Here is a 19,732-nt window from a genome sequence, read left to right on the forward strand (position 1 = left end):
TCTTATCTGCATTCTCACATTCAATTTAATTATTAAAAGTACTTAAGTAGAAGCAAAAAGGATTTTTTAGTATTAAAAGTTAAAACTGATTTTACACATGATAAGTATCTATGGCAGAAAATTAAAGTTGAAAATAAGATTATAAATTCACTGTGGATCCATAAAAGAAATAAACATGTTTCTCGAATCAAGTCAATAATAGAAATGTCATGTAAGGGCATATATACAATACAGGGTGATATATTACAAACTAAGTTTGATTTAGCATTTCTTTAAAAACCAATAGGGTTTCTATGAATACATTTGTTTTAAATTAATAAATTATTCATAATTAAAAATTTAAAATTTACATAAATAGTAACAACAGACTAGATATTGATTTTATGGGATTCCCACAAATAGTACAAAACAGTTCAGCATTATTTCATCCAAATATTGGTTTACAATTATTCAAATGTATTTAAAGATTATAGTTGACTGATCTGTAACACTGAATTCCAGACTAAATTGACAGCAGTTAGATATATAGTGCTGTCTGCTTGTTCTTCACATCATCAAAGGATCAAACTCCTTCCGTAAGAAACATGATGGCTGCACTGGTTACATATGTGATCCCATTAGTTAGCGTATTTACGGAGGAAGCGTTCAAATGCATCATAGATGGCGCGCCTAAAATTAAATATGAAAGAAAAACTACAAGTAATTAGCAAAAAAGGGGGACAGACAGTGTTTTTACTATAAGTTATTTCCAAATAACCTGTGTCTTGCAAGCTGACCTCCTCTCCAAGTATCAATAGCTGTGGAAGAGGCAGGTATGCGAGGCTGAGTGTTTGGATCCATGTAACTTCACCACTACTGGAAAACTTCAAATGTACTTCCAGCCTATGGTTCATAAATGCCATCTTTTCCTATGAAGCACTTTTTTGTGCATTTAAATTTATATATGTATACATTTATGAATAAAATATGAAATGATAAAATGAAAAAGAACTGGTTTCTTTTTATTCTGTTACTTGTTGAAAATTAACTGGCTATAGAACTTTTTAAATGTAATATTATTCAATCTACTGCATAGATTATGATATAGCAACTGAACTTAAAAGCCTTAGTTTCCTACATTAACTCCACTAGGTATTGTAGTATTTTAATTGGAAAGGAAGAGTCAAACTGATCTGGCCTAGGTTCATAAGATATTATTTTTAAGGCTTATTTTTTTTTCCTATTGTCAAATACATTTTCATTGTAGAAAATTCAGAAAAAGGGAAAAAAGTCATAATCCCATCACTCTAAGATATCTACATTTAATCTTTTCCTACAAGCTTTTTTTTTTAATGCTTATGTCTGTATTTTCACCCAGTTTAAATGATAACTGAGATCATATTAATCCTGTGTTATACTTGTTTGACTAAGCATTTCCCCACATCCTTAAAAAGATATTAAGATTGGTCTTCCCTGGTGGTGCAGTGGTTGAGAGTCCGCCTGCCGATGCAGGGGACACGGGTTCGTGCCCCGGTCCGGGAGGATCCCACATGCCGTGGAGCGGCTGGGCCCGTGAGCCATGGCCGCTGAGCCTGCGCGTCCGGAGCCTGTGCTCCGCAACGGGAGAGGCCACAACAGTGAGAGGTCCACGTACCGGAAAAAAAAAAAAAAGATATTAAGATTAACTTTAAAACTGGCACCTGCTACAGACTGTGATTTCCAATTTGTTGGAAAGACAAAGCTTTGTATAATGTTTGTGTGTATTTGGCTCAAAAATCTATAAAATGAGGTCTAAGGTTACAATATGGGCTTGTGTACATGGTATGAGGAGGGTAAGTAAAGATATACATATGTATTTTAAATCATTTGAATAGTCTCTTATTCATTTGTATTATCAATCAGTTCTAAATAACTTAACCCAAATTATTAGAGCATATAGAGGATTGGCTTGTTTTATTTTTAAATCTGGGGAATGAAAAGCCTGAATTTGTAAAATTCTACTACTCCAATGTCATCTAAACTTTTTTTTCTTTTTTTTTTTTTTTCCGGTACGTGGGCCTCTCACTGTTGTGGCCTCTCCTGTTGCGGAGCACAGGCTCCGGACACGCAGGCTCAGCGGCCATGGCTCACGGGCCCAGCCGCTCCACAACATGTGGGATCTTCCCGGACCGGGGCACGAACCCACGTCCCCTGCATTGGCAGGCGGACTCTCAACCACTGCGGCACTAGAGAAGCCCTAAACTTCATTAGTTTTGAAGTGACTAGTGGGGAGTAGGAGAGGCTAAATGGCTTAGCAGTTATTCTACCAGAGCATGTTATTTAATCTTTTTAATTTCCTGTGTTTCTGTGTAAAGGTGATATTAAAAATAACATATGAAACAATTGCTCTAGTACCTGGCACATGTTGATAGCTAACATTTATCTCTTTTTCAAATGAAGCCTTCAGATTAGCACTTATGAGTTTTTACTGCTGACTTCTATTCTTCCTAATGCCTCTCAGCCACACTCCCACGTAGATACATAAAATAGTAAAAGAAATTTGACAACGATTTACTAAAACAAGCATGTGCGTTCCCTGCATTCACATGTATAACAGAACTTTAGACTCTTGAGCAACCCTAGCAACACTAAGTACTCACAATTTTCGTTTGTTTTTGTCTTAGTTTTGCTGTGCCAGAGGGTCACTTGAGTACTGGATAAGTAGTCTGCTAACTCACCAACTAACAGGAACTCAAATGCTTGATACATGAGTATTTTTTTTAAAGATCATACTATAAAAAGAAAGGGTTACTATATTCCTGAGGACATTACAGACTTGGAGAATTAGACTGTACCTCAAAAAGGTGATATCTATAAACTGAACTACATAAGCAACAACATACAAAGAATTATTTCTTAGGTTAAAAAGAACTAAAACATGTCAAACATACAGCACACGCATTCTTCTATTATACCACTATCCAGCTGGCAGTTTTGAAACACTGCACAGGGCACTGGTCTAAGCACTTTATGTGAACTAATTTAACCATTAATGATAAATATTCCAATGATACCTGTTACAATCAAATCTGAATAGAAGTAGAAATAAAACAGCATTATCAAAAAACTAGAATAATAGCAAAAAGTCTTTATAAATTTTAGCAAATACCAGAGTCAGATAAGGTTATTAACAATAAAACCAGTATTTCACTTCTCTTTTAGGGTTCAATATTCACCTGCTACTGAAAAACATTGCTAGATTATTCCACAGATACTCAGGTCATTCTGAGAGAAGAACATTAGAGTGGAGTGAAAAATTCATGATGAGCCAAAGTGAGTTTTGCAAACCCTAATGTTCCTCCTTACACCCTAAAACACCTGGCTATTAATATTTGAAGAGGGTAAAACCACACAACAAAGCATGCCTATCATATGCTATTTCCTATTTCTCTAGAAGGAAAAGAAAATAAGAAGACAAGATAGAAAAGAGTATCACAATGTGAGAATTGAGAGAGGCAGGAAGGAAATAAGAGGGCTAAAATGTATAATAAAAATACCCAATCTTTATATTTGTTGAGCCAAAAAAGTCCCCAAAACAAACAACAAATAAATAGACACCTGTTAGACCAATCATCTTACCTGAAGAGTCCTTGTTTAAAAAGATAAGCACTAATATGACCCCCTTCTAGATATCGGATTTCACAACCAGGCCAAATTTCTTGTAGACTCCGAACTCCTGTTCGTGGAATATAGGCATCTTCTTTGGCTTGAACCACTATGATGAGGCTTGGGTCAACTGGAACTAGGTACAGGATTTTTTTAAGATGCAACATATATACTTTTAAGAAGCTCTAAGAATTTTATATAAATACTAGTAATCATATTGGAAAATAAAATACACCATACAATGCAGTAAGTAAAACATTTGCCGAACTAAAACTTTTGCTTATTAAGTTAAAAAATCAACTATACTATACCATAACATTATAATATTCATCTCTAATACAAAATTGAGATGAATATTCTAAAGAAGACACAAAACCCAATGTTTTTAAAGAACTAATAAAATGGTCTTAGATTTTCATGGATAAAATTTAAATATGATACATTTACATAACCAACTTATCTTAGAAAACACATTGTGGAGCCAACAATAAATATATTCTTGAAAATATTAAATTATCTTGTAAAGCATCCTTAAAAATATTTCACATATTTTACATATCATCAGCATGATTATCACATATCATCAGCAAATATTCTCAATTTCATATAAAAATTAATACCTGAGAAATTTGCTACATGAGTACATTCATCCATAACTCCTTTCATAAATATTAAAGATTCTTTCTGAAGAGTGTTTCTTCTTCGTTCTTTACTGAGTAGGTGGTGTGACTGAGGATTACAACGCGTATAACTACTTTTGTTGGTTGAAAGTGTTTGATTGAAGCACCCCATCCTAGAGGTATCTTGCAACAAGAGTCCTTCTGATGTGGCACTGATAGATGTTTTACTAGATTTATGGCACTCAGCAGCTTTTTGGGACACAACTTTGTCCGCCATATCTGAATTTAAAGTTCTAGAAACCAGGTTAAGGTTAGTTAGCTTGTCTGCACTGCTAGGGAAGTGTTTCAGGAACTCTTGTCCCATTTTGAAAGAATCTGTCTGATTACATGAAAGAAAAGAAAATGTCATTTAATATAAAATAGGATTTTATTTAACAACCTTGTTAAAACAGAGAAAACACAAATGTCCATCAATGAATAAATGGATAAACAAAATGTAGTATATACATACAATAGATTATTATTCAGTCTTAAAAGGGAATGAAATTCTGACACATGCTACAACATGGATGAACTTTGAAGACATTATGCAAAATGAATAAGCCAGACACAAAAGGACAATATTGTATGATTCCATTTTTATGAGGTACCTAGAGTTCTCAAATTCATACAGACAGAAAGTAGAATGGTAGCTGCCAGGGGATGGGAAGAGGGGTGAATAGAGTTTTGTTTAATGGGTACAGAGTTTCAGTTTAGGAAGATGAAAAAATTCTGGAGATGGATGGCGGTGATGGTTGCACAACAATGTAAATGTACTTAATACTACTGAACTGTACACTTAAAAATGGTTAAAATGGTAAATTTTATATTGTGTATATTTTACCATAATAAAAACAAAAAGAGAAAAGAGATGTCAAAATTTAACTGAGAATGAAGATAAATGATACTTTATTGCTGAATGTTTCTTACTAAATAGTAAAGAGTATCATTTAGCCTGTGACATGTGTTTTGTTTTGTTTTGGCTTGCAGGATCTCAATTCCCTGACCAGGGATTGAACCTGGGTCCCCAGCAGTGGAAGCACAGAGTCCTAACCACTGGACCTCCAGGGAATTCCCACCTGTGTCATGATTTTTATTGCCAAAGTTTTGAAATCCATGATTTGCTTTAACCTTAGAACTTCTAAAATTCTTATGAGTGCATCCTGGCAGTAATACACCAGCCACCCCAAATCCCTTTCTCAGGCTGAACTAAGAAAAATTTAAAAGTATCAAGGTTGGACGTCCCTGGTGGTGCGGTGGTTAAGAATCCACCTGCCAATGCAGGGGACACGGGTTTGAGCCCTGGTCCGGGAAGACACCACATGCCGCAGAGCGACTAAGCCCGTGCGCCACAACTATTGAGACTGTGCTCTAGAGCCGGAGAGCCACAACTACTGAGCCCGTGTGTTACAACTACTGAAGCCTGTGCGCCTAGAGCCCAAGCTCCCCAAAAGAGAAGCCACTGCAATGAGAAGCCCGCGCACCACAGCAAAGAGTAGCCCCCACTCGCCACAACTAGAGAAAGCCCGCGTGCAGCAACGAAGACCCAATGCAGCCAAAAATAAATAAATAAAAAAACAAAAAACTTATAAACACGTTCAATTTCACTTATCCTTAAGTAAATTTTTTTTTTGCTGAGGGATGCAGGATCTTAGTTCCGTGACCAGGGATTGAACCCATGCCCCCTGCAGTAGAAGCATGGAGTCCTAACTACTGGACGGCACCGCCAGGGAAGTCCCTACTTAAGTAAATTAAATAAAAACTATACCAAATTTCCCTGTCTGGTTGACCAAAAAACCATGTAAGTCTGATAACACACTGAATTTGTGAACTTATGGGGAAACAGACACACATGTTCCTGCTGGTAGTGTAAACTCACACAACTAGAATTAGACAAAATCTAAGATTACAACTGCTTATACCCTTCTACTCAGCAACAACATTTCTAGGAATTTGCACTTGTGAATTGATGTATGTACAATGTTACTCATCGCAGAACTGTTTGTTAATAGTGAAGGATGAGAAGCAACATAAATGCCCATCAACAGGATACTGGTTAATAAATCATGGTACATCCGTCCATATAATAGGCTGTTATGCAGCAGTGAAAAAGAAAAAGGAAACATTTGTGTATTGTCCATAAGAAAAGGGAAGAGAGAAAAGTTGAGATTTCTTTCGGTTTGAAAAATTCCTTGAAATACTAAATAATATAGTGGGTTATTTGTTGACAGAGATAGGACCTAGGCAAACTGGGAACAAGGGTAGGAATCGTTTTACTATATTTCTTTTTATGCTTTTTGATGCTTGAACTATATGACCATACAACCTATTTAAAAAATAAAAGAACGAAAAATGCGTTGAAGGCAAGGGAAAACAAACAAACCACAACAACCTGGTTAGCAGAACAAATCACTAAAGCTATCCAGCTCACAGAAATATAAAAAGGAAGGAAAGGAAGTTTAGTTACATCGGGAAATGGAAGATCAAAGCATCCTAGAATTATTCAGAGCAGTACATCAACAAATTTAATTTCTTTTGATTGGGAAAACACAGTTTTTAAAATAAAAAAAAAGGAAGCTGGCTTGATATTTCTTGAATATTCATAACTGTGAACTAGTTCTAACTAAGACAAAAGGACTCTTGTATACAATCACCAAGAGTCTCAGAGAAAAAGGGCTGGAGAAGAATACACTGTCATTTCAGACAGCCAAAATTTATGAACCTCCCTTAAAAAATGCATGTTAGGTTTTCTCATAAGCTCTCAAATATAAGTATCTTTCTGATTATATGTATAGTGGGACACAGGAACTAGCTAACAGGGAGAGTTATTTTGTAATAAAGTTCTTAGGCAAGTAGTAACTGCCCTTTGAGACTCCGCAAAATAGACCTATTTTACAAGAGTGAGCCCCCCTCCCCCCTGCCTCCCTTCCCCCTCCCCCGCCTTCCCCTTCCCCTCCCCCACCCCTCCCCCACCCCACCCCCTCCCCCCACCCTGCCGCCTCCCTCTCCCCCTTCCCCGACCAAGCTGCGGCACGCTGGATCTTCTTCCCGACCAGGGGTCAAACCCGTGCCCCTGCAGTAGGCGTGCAGAGTCCTAACCGCTGGACTGCCAGAGAAGTCCCCTAAAAGAGTGAGTTTTATTTTGATGTAATTACAAATAAAAAGTCCTCGTTGATAGTAGAAAGATTCCTTTTTTTCCCTGAGGTTTCTTGAGGTTCTCAGTAACCTTTAAACTGAATGTGCAAAATTTTTAAATTCATGAAAAGAAAAAAACATTTCTGAAAAGAATTGGTCACCTTAGGAGAATAATAGAGAACCAACTAATTTCCCTGATAATTGGTAAATTAAGGTATATGAAATGAACTATGAGGTAACCAAATAATTGATAAGGGAAGTGGCTTTTTTTAAAATCAAAGTATTCCAATTAATAAATGAAAAAAGAGGATAGAATTAGAGTATCAGCATTTTGCAACACTCAATATAATAGACACAGACATTAAGCATCAACGGCTGCTTACACCACAAAAAAGAGCAGCCAGACATTATCTGCTTCCTATACTTCTACCAAAGAATGATAAACTGAGTTTAATCAAGCCTCTAGACCTAGTTGCCAATTTGCAGGCAATAGAGAGCATGGAGGAATATGCTAAAGTGTACCATGAGAATGCAAACAAAAATCTAGACTGTGAGAAACTCTACAGGTAAATAGCCCAAATTCTTCAATAGGTAAATTATAAGGAAAAGAAAAGGATGAAAGGGAACTTATAGATAAAAGACACTTAAAAGACCCATAAAATAAAAGAACTGAAGTGTCCAGGGATGCATATTTGACAGAAGGAAGTTATCACTATAAAAATCAGGATAATGATAACTAAATAGTAGGGGGAGAAAGGTCTTCTGATTAGGACACATGAAAGTGGTTTGTGGGTTGGGTGCTAAGTTCTGAGCTGGGTGGTCAAGTTCTATTCAAATGTGTTAGCCATTTAATAAATGTAATAAGCTATGCACTTGCTTTGCATGATTTTCTATATTTTATTTTAAAATGAAGAATTTTATTAAGTAAAAAATAGTACTGTTTTTTAAAAATCTGCAATTCAGGGAATTCCCTGGCAGTCCAGTGGTTAGGACTCCGCGCTCTCATTTCTGAGGGCTGGGTTCAATCCCTGGCTGGGGAACTAAAATCTCACAGGTCACGTGGAGCGGTCACACACAAAAAAGTTATATATGTTAAAAAAAACAAAACAAAACTGCAATTCTTTTTAAAAATCTGAATCATTAAACATGATCAACATTTCCCCCACAATGTTCTGCAGAAGTTAAAAATACTTACTCCACAATATTCAAGCATGTGAATAATTTCTTCTTCATAAACTGTCTGTGTATAATACTGCTTTTCTAGCTCCCTCCAGTTAATCGATTTACTTAGCACGCCCTGTAATAACAAACTAAATTAAGATCAAATCACATGTATAAAGCATGTTGTCCAATAGTTTTTATTATTATTACTGTGCAGAAAAAACTTAACAAAGCAGACTTGAGATTTCCTATCTTTAAACAAGCCTGCTTGTGAGGTTGGCCCTTGACTAGAGTCTGGTAAGTTGACTAGTAAACAGTTCTTTACCCTGATATAAAACTTCCAAAATGATGAAGTGGGTCACTGTGCCTAAACTGCTTATACAAACAATGTAGTTTCTACTGAACACCTGATTTCCTTCTGGAATTTAGTACATGCTAGGCAGAGGGTGCCTAAGCGACTGATATAAAGCGACTGATATAAACCCTGGACTCCTAGGCTCAAATGAGCTTCACTGATGGACAACACTTTGCACATATTGTCATAACTCATTGCTGAGGGAATTAAACACAACCTGAGAGACTCTACTGGAAGTTTATGCCTGGTTTCCTCTGGACTTTGCCCTATGTGCCTTTTCCCTTGATTGATTTTGTAGTGTATCCTTTTGCTGCAATAAGTTTTAATTGTGAGTATGGCTATATACTGAGTCCTGTGATTCCTTCCAGTGAATCAGCAAGCCTGGGGGTGATTGTGGAACCCTGCAAACAATTACCGTTAATTATATATAATTATCTAAACATTAATTGCAATTAAATTACCGTAGTGAAGACCCCAGATGCTGTGGACCAAGACAGACATGGAATCAGTGGCATGGGCTTAGGCCAGCTGGATACTGCTAAGGAAGCCATCTGTAACATGATAACAGAGAGATTCAGTTTAAAGTTTACATTCACTAAAATGAAAAATATTTAATATTAAGAAGTACTTTGTATAGTAGTTGATGAGATAAGACATGAACACAAAGTCTCTTAAACACTCATGAGAATATCTAGCAAACTCTCCAAATTCCCCAAACCATAAAACTCAACAATGACATATAACTGCTCCCTAAAAAAGCAATAAAATGTATTAGGAAATTTTAAATACCTTAAGACCCATCACAGAAAGCTACTTTCTACTGATAAATATAGAGCAAACATGCTGGGATGTAGATCCTGGGCAGTAGGCTAAGCACACTCATTATGTAAGTGACCTGCTCAGATAGAGCAAAATCTCAACCATAAAATCTCAGGCTTTCGACTGAAAGATGTCAAGAATTTGGTGAACTACAAAGCAGATTATAACTGATATAAACTGATATAAAATGATGTAATATGTTTAGAGAAGGGAAATGTTATTTTTGGCTAGAGCAATCAGAGAAGGCTTCATGAAATGGTTGAGTCTTTTAGGGGAAATGATAGATGGGGTGTGGTCTTCCATATAAAGGAGACAGTATAATCAAAGGCAAGATGGTGAGAAACACAGGGTCTGGTAGGGAAACAGGCAATATACTTCAGTTATGCTGGTCAGTAGGGCACATGTGGCCAATGGGGTAGGGGAGATAGGTAGGGCTAGAAAGACTGATCAGGATCAGATTAGAGGTCGCTTTGTTCTGTAGATAATGGGGAATTAATAAAGAGACCTGAGCAAAGGAGTGTTATTGTCAAGTGATTCAATGAAGCTAAATAGTATTTTATAACATTGATTAGAGAGGGTGAGATTTGAGGTAGGGAAACCAGTTTATAGGTAGTAGTCCAGCTGACAGTTATAACACCCCAACCTAGGTCATAACAATGGAAACACTACGAGTTAGGAAAAGAAATCCTTTCCCACTCTTCAGTTTCACTGTCTTTAGTTGTTTTGAATTTGAGTTTTTGAAGCTAATTTTATCAGTTTCACTCTTTGGTAGTTGTTTTGAACTTGAGTAAGGTTTTACACTTAATTTTATAACTCAAATGACTTACACAATATATTTTAATGTACTATATGACTAATATGTCCAGAAAATGAACCAGAGCATGTTCCTGGCCCTCAATGAATCAATTGCTTTATAGAGAAAACAGACTGCTAGACAAGTAATCACAGTAAAATGAAATAAGTACGTGTTATTGAGAAACGAAGTATAGTCTGGGATAAGGCTGGGAATCCGGAAGAGTTTCTCACAGGAAGTAAGCTCTAATCTGGAAGCGAAAGGACAAGCTCTTACTCGGCCAGGTGAAAGGGAATGAGGGAGCACTAGATGGGTGCCAGCACCTGGCATAGCTAGTGCCCAGTTCAATAGCAAAACCTGTGGAAGGTTTTAAGCAGGAGAGAGCAGAGATCAGATTTAGGAAGACCACTCTAGTTAACAGTGTGGAGAAAAAGCCTTAAGAAAAAGGTTAAGGAGTGAAAAGACTAGACAGAGAAACCAATTAGGAGGCCGTTTTAGTACACTCTAGAAAGCAAAGGTAAAACAGCTTGATGGAGAGAAGAGATAAAGGAAAAGTGTCTTCCAAATTAGCTATCTTCACCAATTTAACAGCAAAATAAGGCATTTATAGTTGACACTTGAAGTTAAGTTTATAATCAACTTTTAATAAAATATTAAATCTAACACCTGAGATATAGCTGTGGAGTAAGTAGTATAATCAGTGTCTACATAAATCATACAAAAAATATCATTACTTCATAATTGGAATGAAAGTTTAGAATCTGTTTCTGCTTTCACCAAAACTAAAATTAATTCTACACCTAAAGTGCATTTTTAAATAAATAGGTTCCCTAGATCTTCCCCCCACCTCCCACACTGTACAGCCCCTTTCAGTGCTCACAGCCCACAGGTAAGGAGACTGGGCAATGGTTCAAGGCTGCAATTTTCTCTGGCATGTGTACACTATGAGAGGCTCACAGAGGAGGATGTGCCATAAATCCATTAATTTGTTTGATTCCCTAGATTTTACAAACATAACCACAATTAAATATCAGTTAAAATGAAAATGCTTACGTGTCCTCCCATGGATATTCCGGTCATTCCTAGAGGTCCATAACCCTCCCTCTCCAGCCAGTGCAGGAGAGCTGCAGATTCTAAAACAAGAGCTCCTCCCATCACAAAAAGATCAGACACGTTTTTTAAGCTGGACCTTCTAGCCTCACAAAACAAAAGAGAAAATTATTTATTTTATGTATTTACATTATAATATATGCAAATTTACAACAGGCAGACAGAATACATGTTTTTCCTTTAAAGGACCAGATAGCTAAGTAAAACAATGGAATAAATGGATGGAATTGGAATGCTGCTAACATTGTTCTGCATATTAATCACCTAAAGCTTATTTTTAAAAAAAGCTGTATCTAGGGACTTCTCTGGTGGTACAGTGGTTAAGAATCTGCCTGCCAATGCAGGGGACATGGGTTCAAGCCCTGGTCCAGGAAGATCCCACATGCTGCGGAGCAACTAAGCCCATGCGCCAAAACTACTGAGCCTGCGCTCTAGAGCCCGCGAGCCACAACTACTGAAGCCTGCGTGCCTAGAGCCTGTGCTCCACAACAAGAGAAGCCACCACAATGAGAAGCCCACACACCACAACAAAGAGTAGCCCCCGCTCGCTGCAACTAGAGAAAGCCTGTGCACAGCAAGGAAGACCCAACGCAGACAAAAATAAATTAAAAAAAAAAAAAGCTTTGTCTGTTCTACAACATATAATTTTCACTGAGTTTCAACTACCAAACTATTTTAAAGTCCAGAAAAGAATGTCTTATTTACTTGATATAACTTAAAACTGTTAAAATATGTATGAGAAAATAATATTTCTATAGTCAATTTTTCATTAAATTACCACTATTGATATAAGGAAAAACAAATTTATAGTTGTCCCTTCTAAGAAAAAAATAATTACAATAGAACATAAAGCACATTTTTTTTAAAGCAGTGTAAAATAATTCACCTAATACTAGGCATTTTTCACAGAACTAGAGCAAAAAATTTTTTAATTTATATGGAGAGACTTCCGGGTAAGATGGCGGAAGAGTAAGACGCGGAGATCACCTTCCTCCCCACGGATACACCAGAAATACAGCTACACGTGGAACAACTCCTACAGAACACCTACTGAACGCTGGCAGAAGACCCCAGACCTCCGAAAAGGCAAGAAACTCCCCACATACCTGGGTAGGGCAAAGCGGAGAGATTCCCGCACAGAGGATCGGTGCCGAGCGGCACTCACCAGCCCGAGAGGCTTGTCTGCTCGCCCGCCGGGGCGGGCGGCGCTGGAAGCTGAGGCTCGGGCTTCGGTCAGAGCGCAGGGAGAGGACTGGGGCTGGCGGCGAGAACTCAGCCTGAAGGGGGCTAATGTGCCACAGCTAGCCGGGAGGGAGTCCGGGAAAACTCTGGAGCTGCCGAAGAGGCAAGAGACTTTTTCTTCCCTCTTGGTTTTCTGGTGCGCGAGGAGAGGGGATTAAGAGCGCTGCTTAAAGGGGCTCCACAGACGGGCGCGAGTCACGACTGAAAGCGCGGAGCCCAGTGACGGGCGTGGGACGCTGGGGCTGCTGCTGCCGCCGCCAAGAAGCCTGTGTGCGAGCGAAGGTCACTGTACACACCGCCCTTCCGGGAGCCTGTGCAGCCCGCCACTGCCGGGGTCCCGGGATCCAGGGGCGGCTTCCCTGGGAGAACGCACGGCGCGCATCGGGCTGGTGCAACGTCACGCCGACCTCTGCCGCTGCAGGCTCGCCCCGCACTCCGTGCCCCTCCCTCCCGCCCTGCCTGAGTGAGCCAGAGTACCCGAAGAGGCTGCTCCTTTAACCCTGTCCTGTCTGAGCGAAGAACAGACGCCCTCCGGCGACCTACACGCAGAGGCGGGGCCAAATCCAAAGCTGAGACCCAGGAGCTGTGAGAACAAACAAGAGAAAGGGAAACCTCTCCCAGCAGCCTCGGAAGCAGCGGATTAAAGCTCCACAATCAACTTGATGTACCCTGCATCTGTGGAATACATGAATAGACAACAAATCATGCCAAATTGAGGAGCCAGGAGTCAGTGCTGTGCCTCTGAGGTGGGAGAGCCAACTTCAGGACACTGGTCCACAAGAGACCTCCCAGCTCCACATAATATCAAACGGCGAAAATCTTCCAGAGATCTCCATCTCAACACCAGCACCCAGCTTCACTCAACGACCAGCAAGCTACAGTGCTGGACACTCTATGCCAAACAACTAGCAAGACAGGAACACAACGCCACCCATTAGCAGAGAGGTGGCCTAAAATCGTAAAAAGTCCGCAGACACCCCAAAACACACCACCAGACGTGGACCTGCCCACCAGAAAGACAAGATCCAGCCTCATCCACCAGAACACAGGCACTAGTCCCCTCCACCAGGAAGCCTACACAACCCACTAAACCAACCTTAGCCACTGGGGACAGACACCAAAAACAATGGGAACTATGAACCTGCAGCCTGCAAAAAGGAGACCCCAAACACAGTAACATAAGCAAAATGAGAAGACAGAAAAACACACAGCAGGAGAAGGAGCAAGATAAAAACCCACCAGACCTAACAAATGAAGAGGTAATAGGCAGTCTACCTGAAAAAGAATTCAGAATAATGATGGTAAAGATGATCCAAGATTCTATTTCCAAGATCCAAAATCTTGGAAATAGAATAGACAAAATGCAAGAAACAGTTAACAAGGACCTAGAAGAACTAAAGATGAATCAAGCATCAATTAAAAACACAATAAATGAAATAAAAAATACTCTAGATGGGATCAATAGCAGAATAACTGAGGCAGAAGAACGGATAAGTGAGGTGGAAGATAAAATAGTGGCAATAACTGCTGCAGAGCAAAATAAAAAAGAATGAAAAGAACAGAGGACCGTCTCAGAGACCTCTGGGACAACATTAAATGCACCAACATTCGAATTATAGGGGTTCCAGAAGAAGAAGAGAAAAAGAAAGGGACTGAGAAAATATTTGAAGAGATTATAGTTGAAAACTTCCCCAATATGGGAAAGGAAATAGTTAATCAAGTCCAGGAGGCACAGAGAGTCCCATGCAGAATAAATCCAAGGAGAAATACGCCAAGACACATATTAATCAAACTGTCAAAAATTAAACACAAAGAAATCATATTAAAAGCAGCAAGGCAAAAACAACAAATAACACACAAGGGAATCCCCATCAGGATAACAGCTGATCTCTCAGCAGAAACTCTAGAAGCCAGAAGGGACTGGCAGGACACATTTAAAATCATGAAGGAGAAACACCTGCAACCAAGATTACTCTACCCAGCAAGGATCTCATTCAGATTTGATGGAGAAATTAAAACGTTTACAGACAAGCAAAAGCTGAGAGAGTTCAGCACCACCAAACCAGCTTTACAACAAATGCTAAAGGAACTTCTCTAGGCAAGAAACACAAGGAAAAGACCTATAATAACGAACCCAAAACAATGAAGAAAATGGGAATAGGAACATACATATCAATAATTACCTTAAATGTAAATGGACTAAATGCTCCCACCAAAAGACACAGATTGGCTGAATGGATACAAAAACAAGACCCATATATATGCTGTCTACAAGAGACCCACTTCAGACCTAGAGACACATACAGACTGAAAGTAAGGGGATGGAAAAAGATATTCCATGCAAATGGAAACCAAAAGAAAGCTGGAGTAGGAATTCTCATATCAGACAAAATAGACTTTAAAATAAAGACTACTAGAAGAGACAAAGAAGGACACTACATAATGATCAAGGGATCGATCCAAGAAGAAGATATAACAATTGTAAATATTTATGCACCCAACATAGGAGCACCTCAATACATAAGGCAAATACTAACAGCCATAAAAGGAGAAATCAACAGTAACACAATCATAGTAGGGGACTTTAACACCCCGCTTTCACCAATGGACAGATCATCCAAAATGAAAATAAATAAGGAAACACAAGCTTTAAATGACACATTAAACAAGATGGACTTAATTGATATTTATAGGACATTCCATCCAAAAACAACAGAATACACATTTTTCCCAAGTGCTCATGGAACATTCTGCAGGATAGATCATATCTTGGGTCACAAATCAAGCCTTGGTAAATTTAAGAAAATTGAAATTGTATCAAGTATCTTTTCCGACCACAATGCTATGAGACTAGATATCAATTACAGGAAAAGAGCTGTAAAAAATACAAACACATGGAGGCTAAACAATACACTACTTAATAACGAAGTGATCACTGAAGAAATCAAAGAGGAAATTTAAAAATACCTAGAAACAAATGACAATGGAGACACGACGACCCAAAACCTATGGGGTGCAGCAAAAGCAGTTCTAAGAGGGAAGTTTATAGCAATACAATCCCACCTTAAGAAACAGGAAACATCTCGAATAAACAACCTAACCTTGCACCTAAAGCAATTAGAGAAAGAAGAACAAAAACATCCCAAAGTTAGCAGAAGGAAAGAAATCATAAAAATCAGATCAGAAATAAATGAAAAAGAAATGAAGGAAATGATAGCAAAGATCAATAAAACTAAAAGCTGGTTCTTTGAGATGATAAACAAAATTGATAAACCATTAGCCAGACCCATCAAGAAAAAAAGGGAGAAGACTCAAATCCATAGAATTAGAAATGAAAAAGGAGAAGTAACAACTGACACTGCAGAAATACAAAAGATCATGAGAGATTACTATAAGCAACTCTATGCCAATAAAATGGACAACCTGGAAGAAATGGACAAATTCTTAGATATGCACAACCTGCCAAGACTGAATCAGGAAGAAATAGAACATATGAACAGACCAATCACAAGCACTGAAATTGAAACTGTGATAAAAAATCTTCCAACAAACAAAAGCCCAGGACCAGATGGCTTCACAGGCGAATTCTATCAAGCATTTAGAGAACAGCTAACACCTATCCTTCTCAAACTCTTCCAAAATATAGCAGAGGGAGGACCACTCCCAAACTCATTCTACGAGGCCACCATCACCTTGATACCAAAACCAGACAAGGATGTCACAAAGAAAGAAAACTACAGGCCAATATCACTGATGAACATAGATGCAAAAATCCTCAACAAAATACTAGCAAACAGAATCCAACAGCACATTAAAAGGATCATACACCATGATCAAGTGGGGTTTATTCCAGGAATGCAAGGATTCTTCAATATATGCAAATCAATCAACGTGAGACACCATATTAACAAATTGAAGGAGAAAAACCATATGATCATCTCAATAGATGCAGAGAAAGCTTTCGACAAAATTCAACACCCATTTATGATAAAAACCCTGCAGAAAGTAGGCATAGAGGGAACTTTCCTCAACATAATAAAGGCCATATATGACAAACCCACAGCCAGCATCGTCAATGGTGAAAAGCTGAAACCATTTCCACTAAGATCAGGAACAAGACAAGGTTGCCCACTCTCACCACTCTTATTCAACATAGTTTTGGAAGTTTTAGCCACAGCAATCAGAGAAGAAAAGGAAATAAAAGGAATCCAAATCGGAAAAGAAGAAGTAAAGCTGTCACTGTTTGCAGATGACATGATACTATACATAGAGAATCCTAAAGATGCTACCAGAAAACTACTAGAGCTAATCAATGAATTTGGTAAAGTAGCAGGATACAAAATGAATGCACAGAAATCTCTGGCATTCCTATATACTAATGATGAAAAATCTGAAAGTGAAATCAAGGAAACACTCCCATTTACCATTGCAACAAAAAGAATAAAATATCTAGGAATAAACCTACCTAAGGAGACAAAAGACCTGTATGCAGAAAATTATAAGACACTGATGAAAGAAATTAAAGATGATACAAATAGATGGAGAGATGTACCATGTTCTTGGATTGGAAGAATCAACATTGTGAAAATGACTCTACTACCCAAAGCAATCTACAGATTCAATGCAATCCCTATCAAACTACCACTGGCATTTTTCACAGAACTAGAACAAAAAATTTCACAATTTGTATGGAAACACAAAAGACCCCGAATAGCCAAAGCAATCTTGAGAACGAAAAATGGAGCTGGAGGAACCAGGCTCCCTGACTTCAGACTATACTACAAAGCTACAGTAATCAAGACAGTATGGTACTGGCACAAAAACAGAAAGATAGATCAATGGAACAGGATAGAAAGCCCAGAGATAAACCCACGGACATATGGTCACCTTATCTTTGATAAAGGAGGCAGGAATGTAAAGTGGAGAAAGGACAGTCTCTTCAATAAGTGGTGCTGGGAAAACTGGATAGGGACATGTAAAAGTATGAGATTAGATCACTCCCTAACACCATACACAAAAATAAGCTCAAAATGGATTAAAGACCTAAATGTAAGGCCAGACACTATCAAACTCTTAGAGGAAAACATAGGCAGAACACACTATGACATAAATCACAGCAAGATCCTTTTTGACCCACCTCCTAGAGAAATGGAAATAAAGACAAAAATAAACACATGGGACCTAATGAAACTTCAAAGCTTTTGCACAGCAAAGGAAACCATAAACAAGACCAAAAGACAACCCTCAGAATGGGAGAAAATATTTGCAAATGAAGCAACTGACAAGGGATTAATCTCCAAAATTTATAAGCAGCTCATGCAGCTCAATAACAAAAAAACAAACAACCCAATCCAAAAATGGGCAGAAGACCTAAATAGACATTTCTCCACAGAAGATATACAGACTGCCAACAAACACATGAAAGGATGCTCAACATCTTTACTCATTAGAGAAATGCAAATCAAAACTACAATGAGATATCATCTCACACCAGTCAGAATGGCCATCATCAAAAAATCTAGAAGCAATAAATGCTGGAGAGGGTGTGGAAAAAAGGGAACCCTCTTGCACTGCTGGTGGGAATGTGAATTGGTACAGCCACTATGGAGAACGGTATGGAGGTTCCTTAAAAAACTAAAAATAGAACTACCATATGATCCAGCAATCCCACTACTGGGCATATACCCTGAGAAAACCATAATTCAAAAAGAGACATGTACCAAAATGTTCATAGCAGCCCTATTTACAATAGCCCAGAGATGGAAACAACCTCAGTGTCCATCATCAGATGAATGGGTAAAGAAGATGTGGCACATATATACAATGGAATATTACTCAGGCATAAAAAGAAATGAAATTGAGCTATTTGTAATGAGGTGGATGGATCTAGAGTCTGTCATACAGAGTGAAGTAAGTCAGAAAGAGAAAGACAAATACTGTATGCTGACACATATATATGGAATTTAAGAAAAAAAAATGTCATGAAGAACATAGGGGTAAGAGAGGAATAAAGACACAGACCTACTAGAGAATGGACTTGAGGATATGGGGAGGGGGAAGGGTAAGCTGTGACAAAGTGAAAGAGCGGCATGGACATATATACACTACCAAACGTAAGGTAGATAGCTAGTGGGAAGCAGCCGCATAGCACAGGGAGATCAGCTCGGTGCTTTGTGACCGCCTGGAGGGGTGGGATAGGGAGGGTGGGAGGGAGATGCAAAAGTGAGAGGATATGGGAATATATGTATATATATAACTGATTAAATTTGTTATAAAGCAAAAAATAAAATAATAATAATAATAATAATAATAAAAATTTATATGGAATCACAAAAGTTCCCGAATAGCTAAAGCAATCTTGAGAAAGAAAAATGGAGCTGGAGGAAGCAGACTCCAGCTGATCAAAACAGTATGGTACTGGCACGAAAACAGAAATACAGATCAATGGAATAGGATAGAAAGCCCAGAAATAAACTCATTCACCTATGGTCATTTAATCTATGACAAGGGAGGCAAGAATATATAATGGAGAAAAGACAGTCTCTTCAATAAGTGGTGCTGGAAAAAGTGGACAGCTACATGTAAAAGAATGAAATTAGAATATTCTCTAATACCATACACAAAAGTAAACTCAAAATGGATTAAAGACCTAAATGTAAGACCAGGTACTATAAAACTCTTGGAGGAAAACATAGGCAGAACACTCTGACATAAATCGCAGCAATATCTTTTTCTATCCATCTCCTAGAGTAATGGAAATAAAAACAAAAATAAACAAATGGGACCTAATTAAACTCAAAAGCTTTTCCACAGCAAAGGAAACCATAAACAAAA

General features: G+C 38.2%; 1 protein-coding gene across 2 annotated transcripts in view; it reads right to left on the bottom strand.

The window, feature by feature from the left end:
• Nucleotides 1-617: 617 nt before the first annotated feature.
• The window catches only part of ABHD18 (abhydrolase domain containing 18), a gene marked incomplete at both ends in the record, with an annotated part of 29,498 nt that continues 10,383 nt past the window's right edge, over nucleotides 618-19,732 (bottom strand). Inside the window, 6 exons of one of the 2 annotated variants that reach the window (XM_079710573.1) lie at nucleotides 618-669; nucleotides 3,598-3,760; nucleotides 4,245-4,623; nucleotides 8,614-8,715; nucleotides 9,396-9,485; nucleotides 11,600-11,738. In XM_079710573.1, coding sequence (XP_079566699.1) covers nucleotides 618-669; nucleotides 3,598-3,760; nucleotides 4,245-4,623; nucleotides 8,614-8,715; nucleotides 9,396-9,485; nucleotides 11,600-11,738 — 925 coding nt within the window. The remainder of the gene's footprint in view (nucleotides 670-3,597; nucleotides 3,761-4,244; nucleotides 4,624-8,613; nucleotides 8,716-9,395; nucleotides 9,486-11,599; nucleotides 11,739-19,732) is intronic. The other variant, XM_079710572.1, reaches the window with a different exon arrangement.

Source organism: Hyperoodon ampullatus (genome assembly GCF_949752795.1).
Source record: "Hyperoodon ampullatus genome assembly, chromosome: 1".
Classification (NCBI taxonomy): Eukaryota; Metazoa; Chordata; class Mammalia; order Artiodactyla; family Ziphiidae; genus Hyperoodon; species Hyperoodon ampullatus.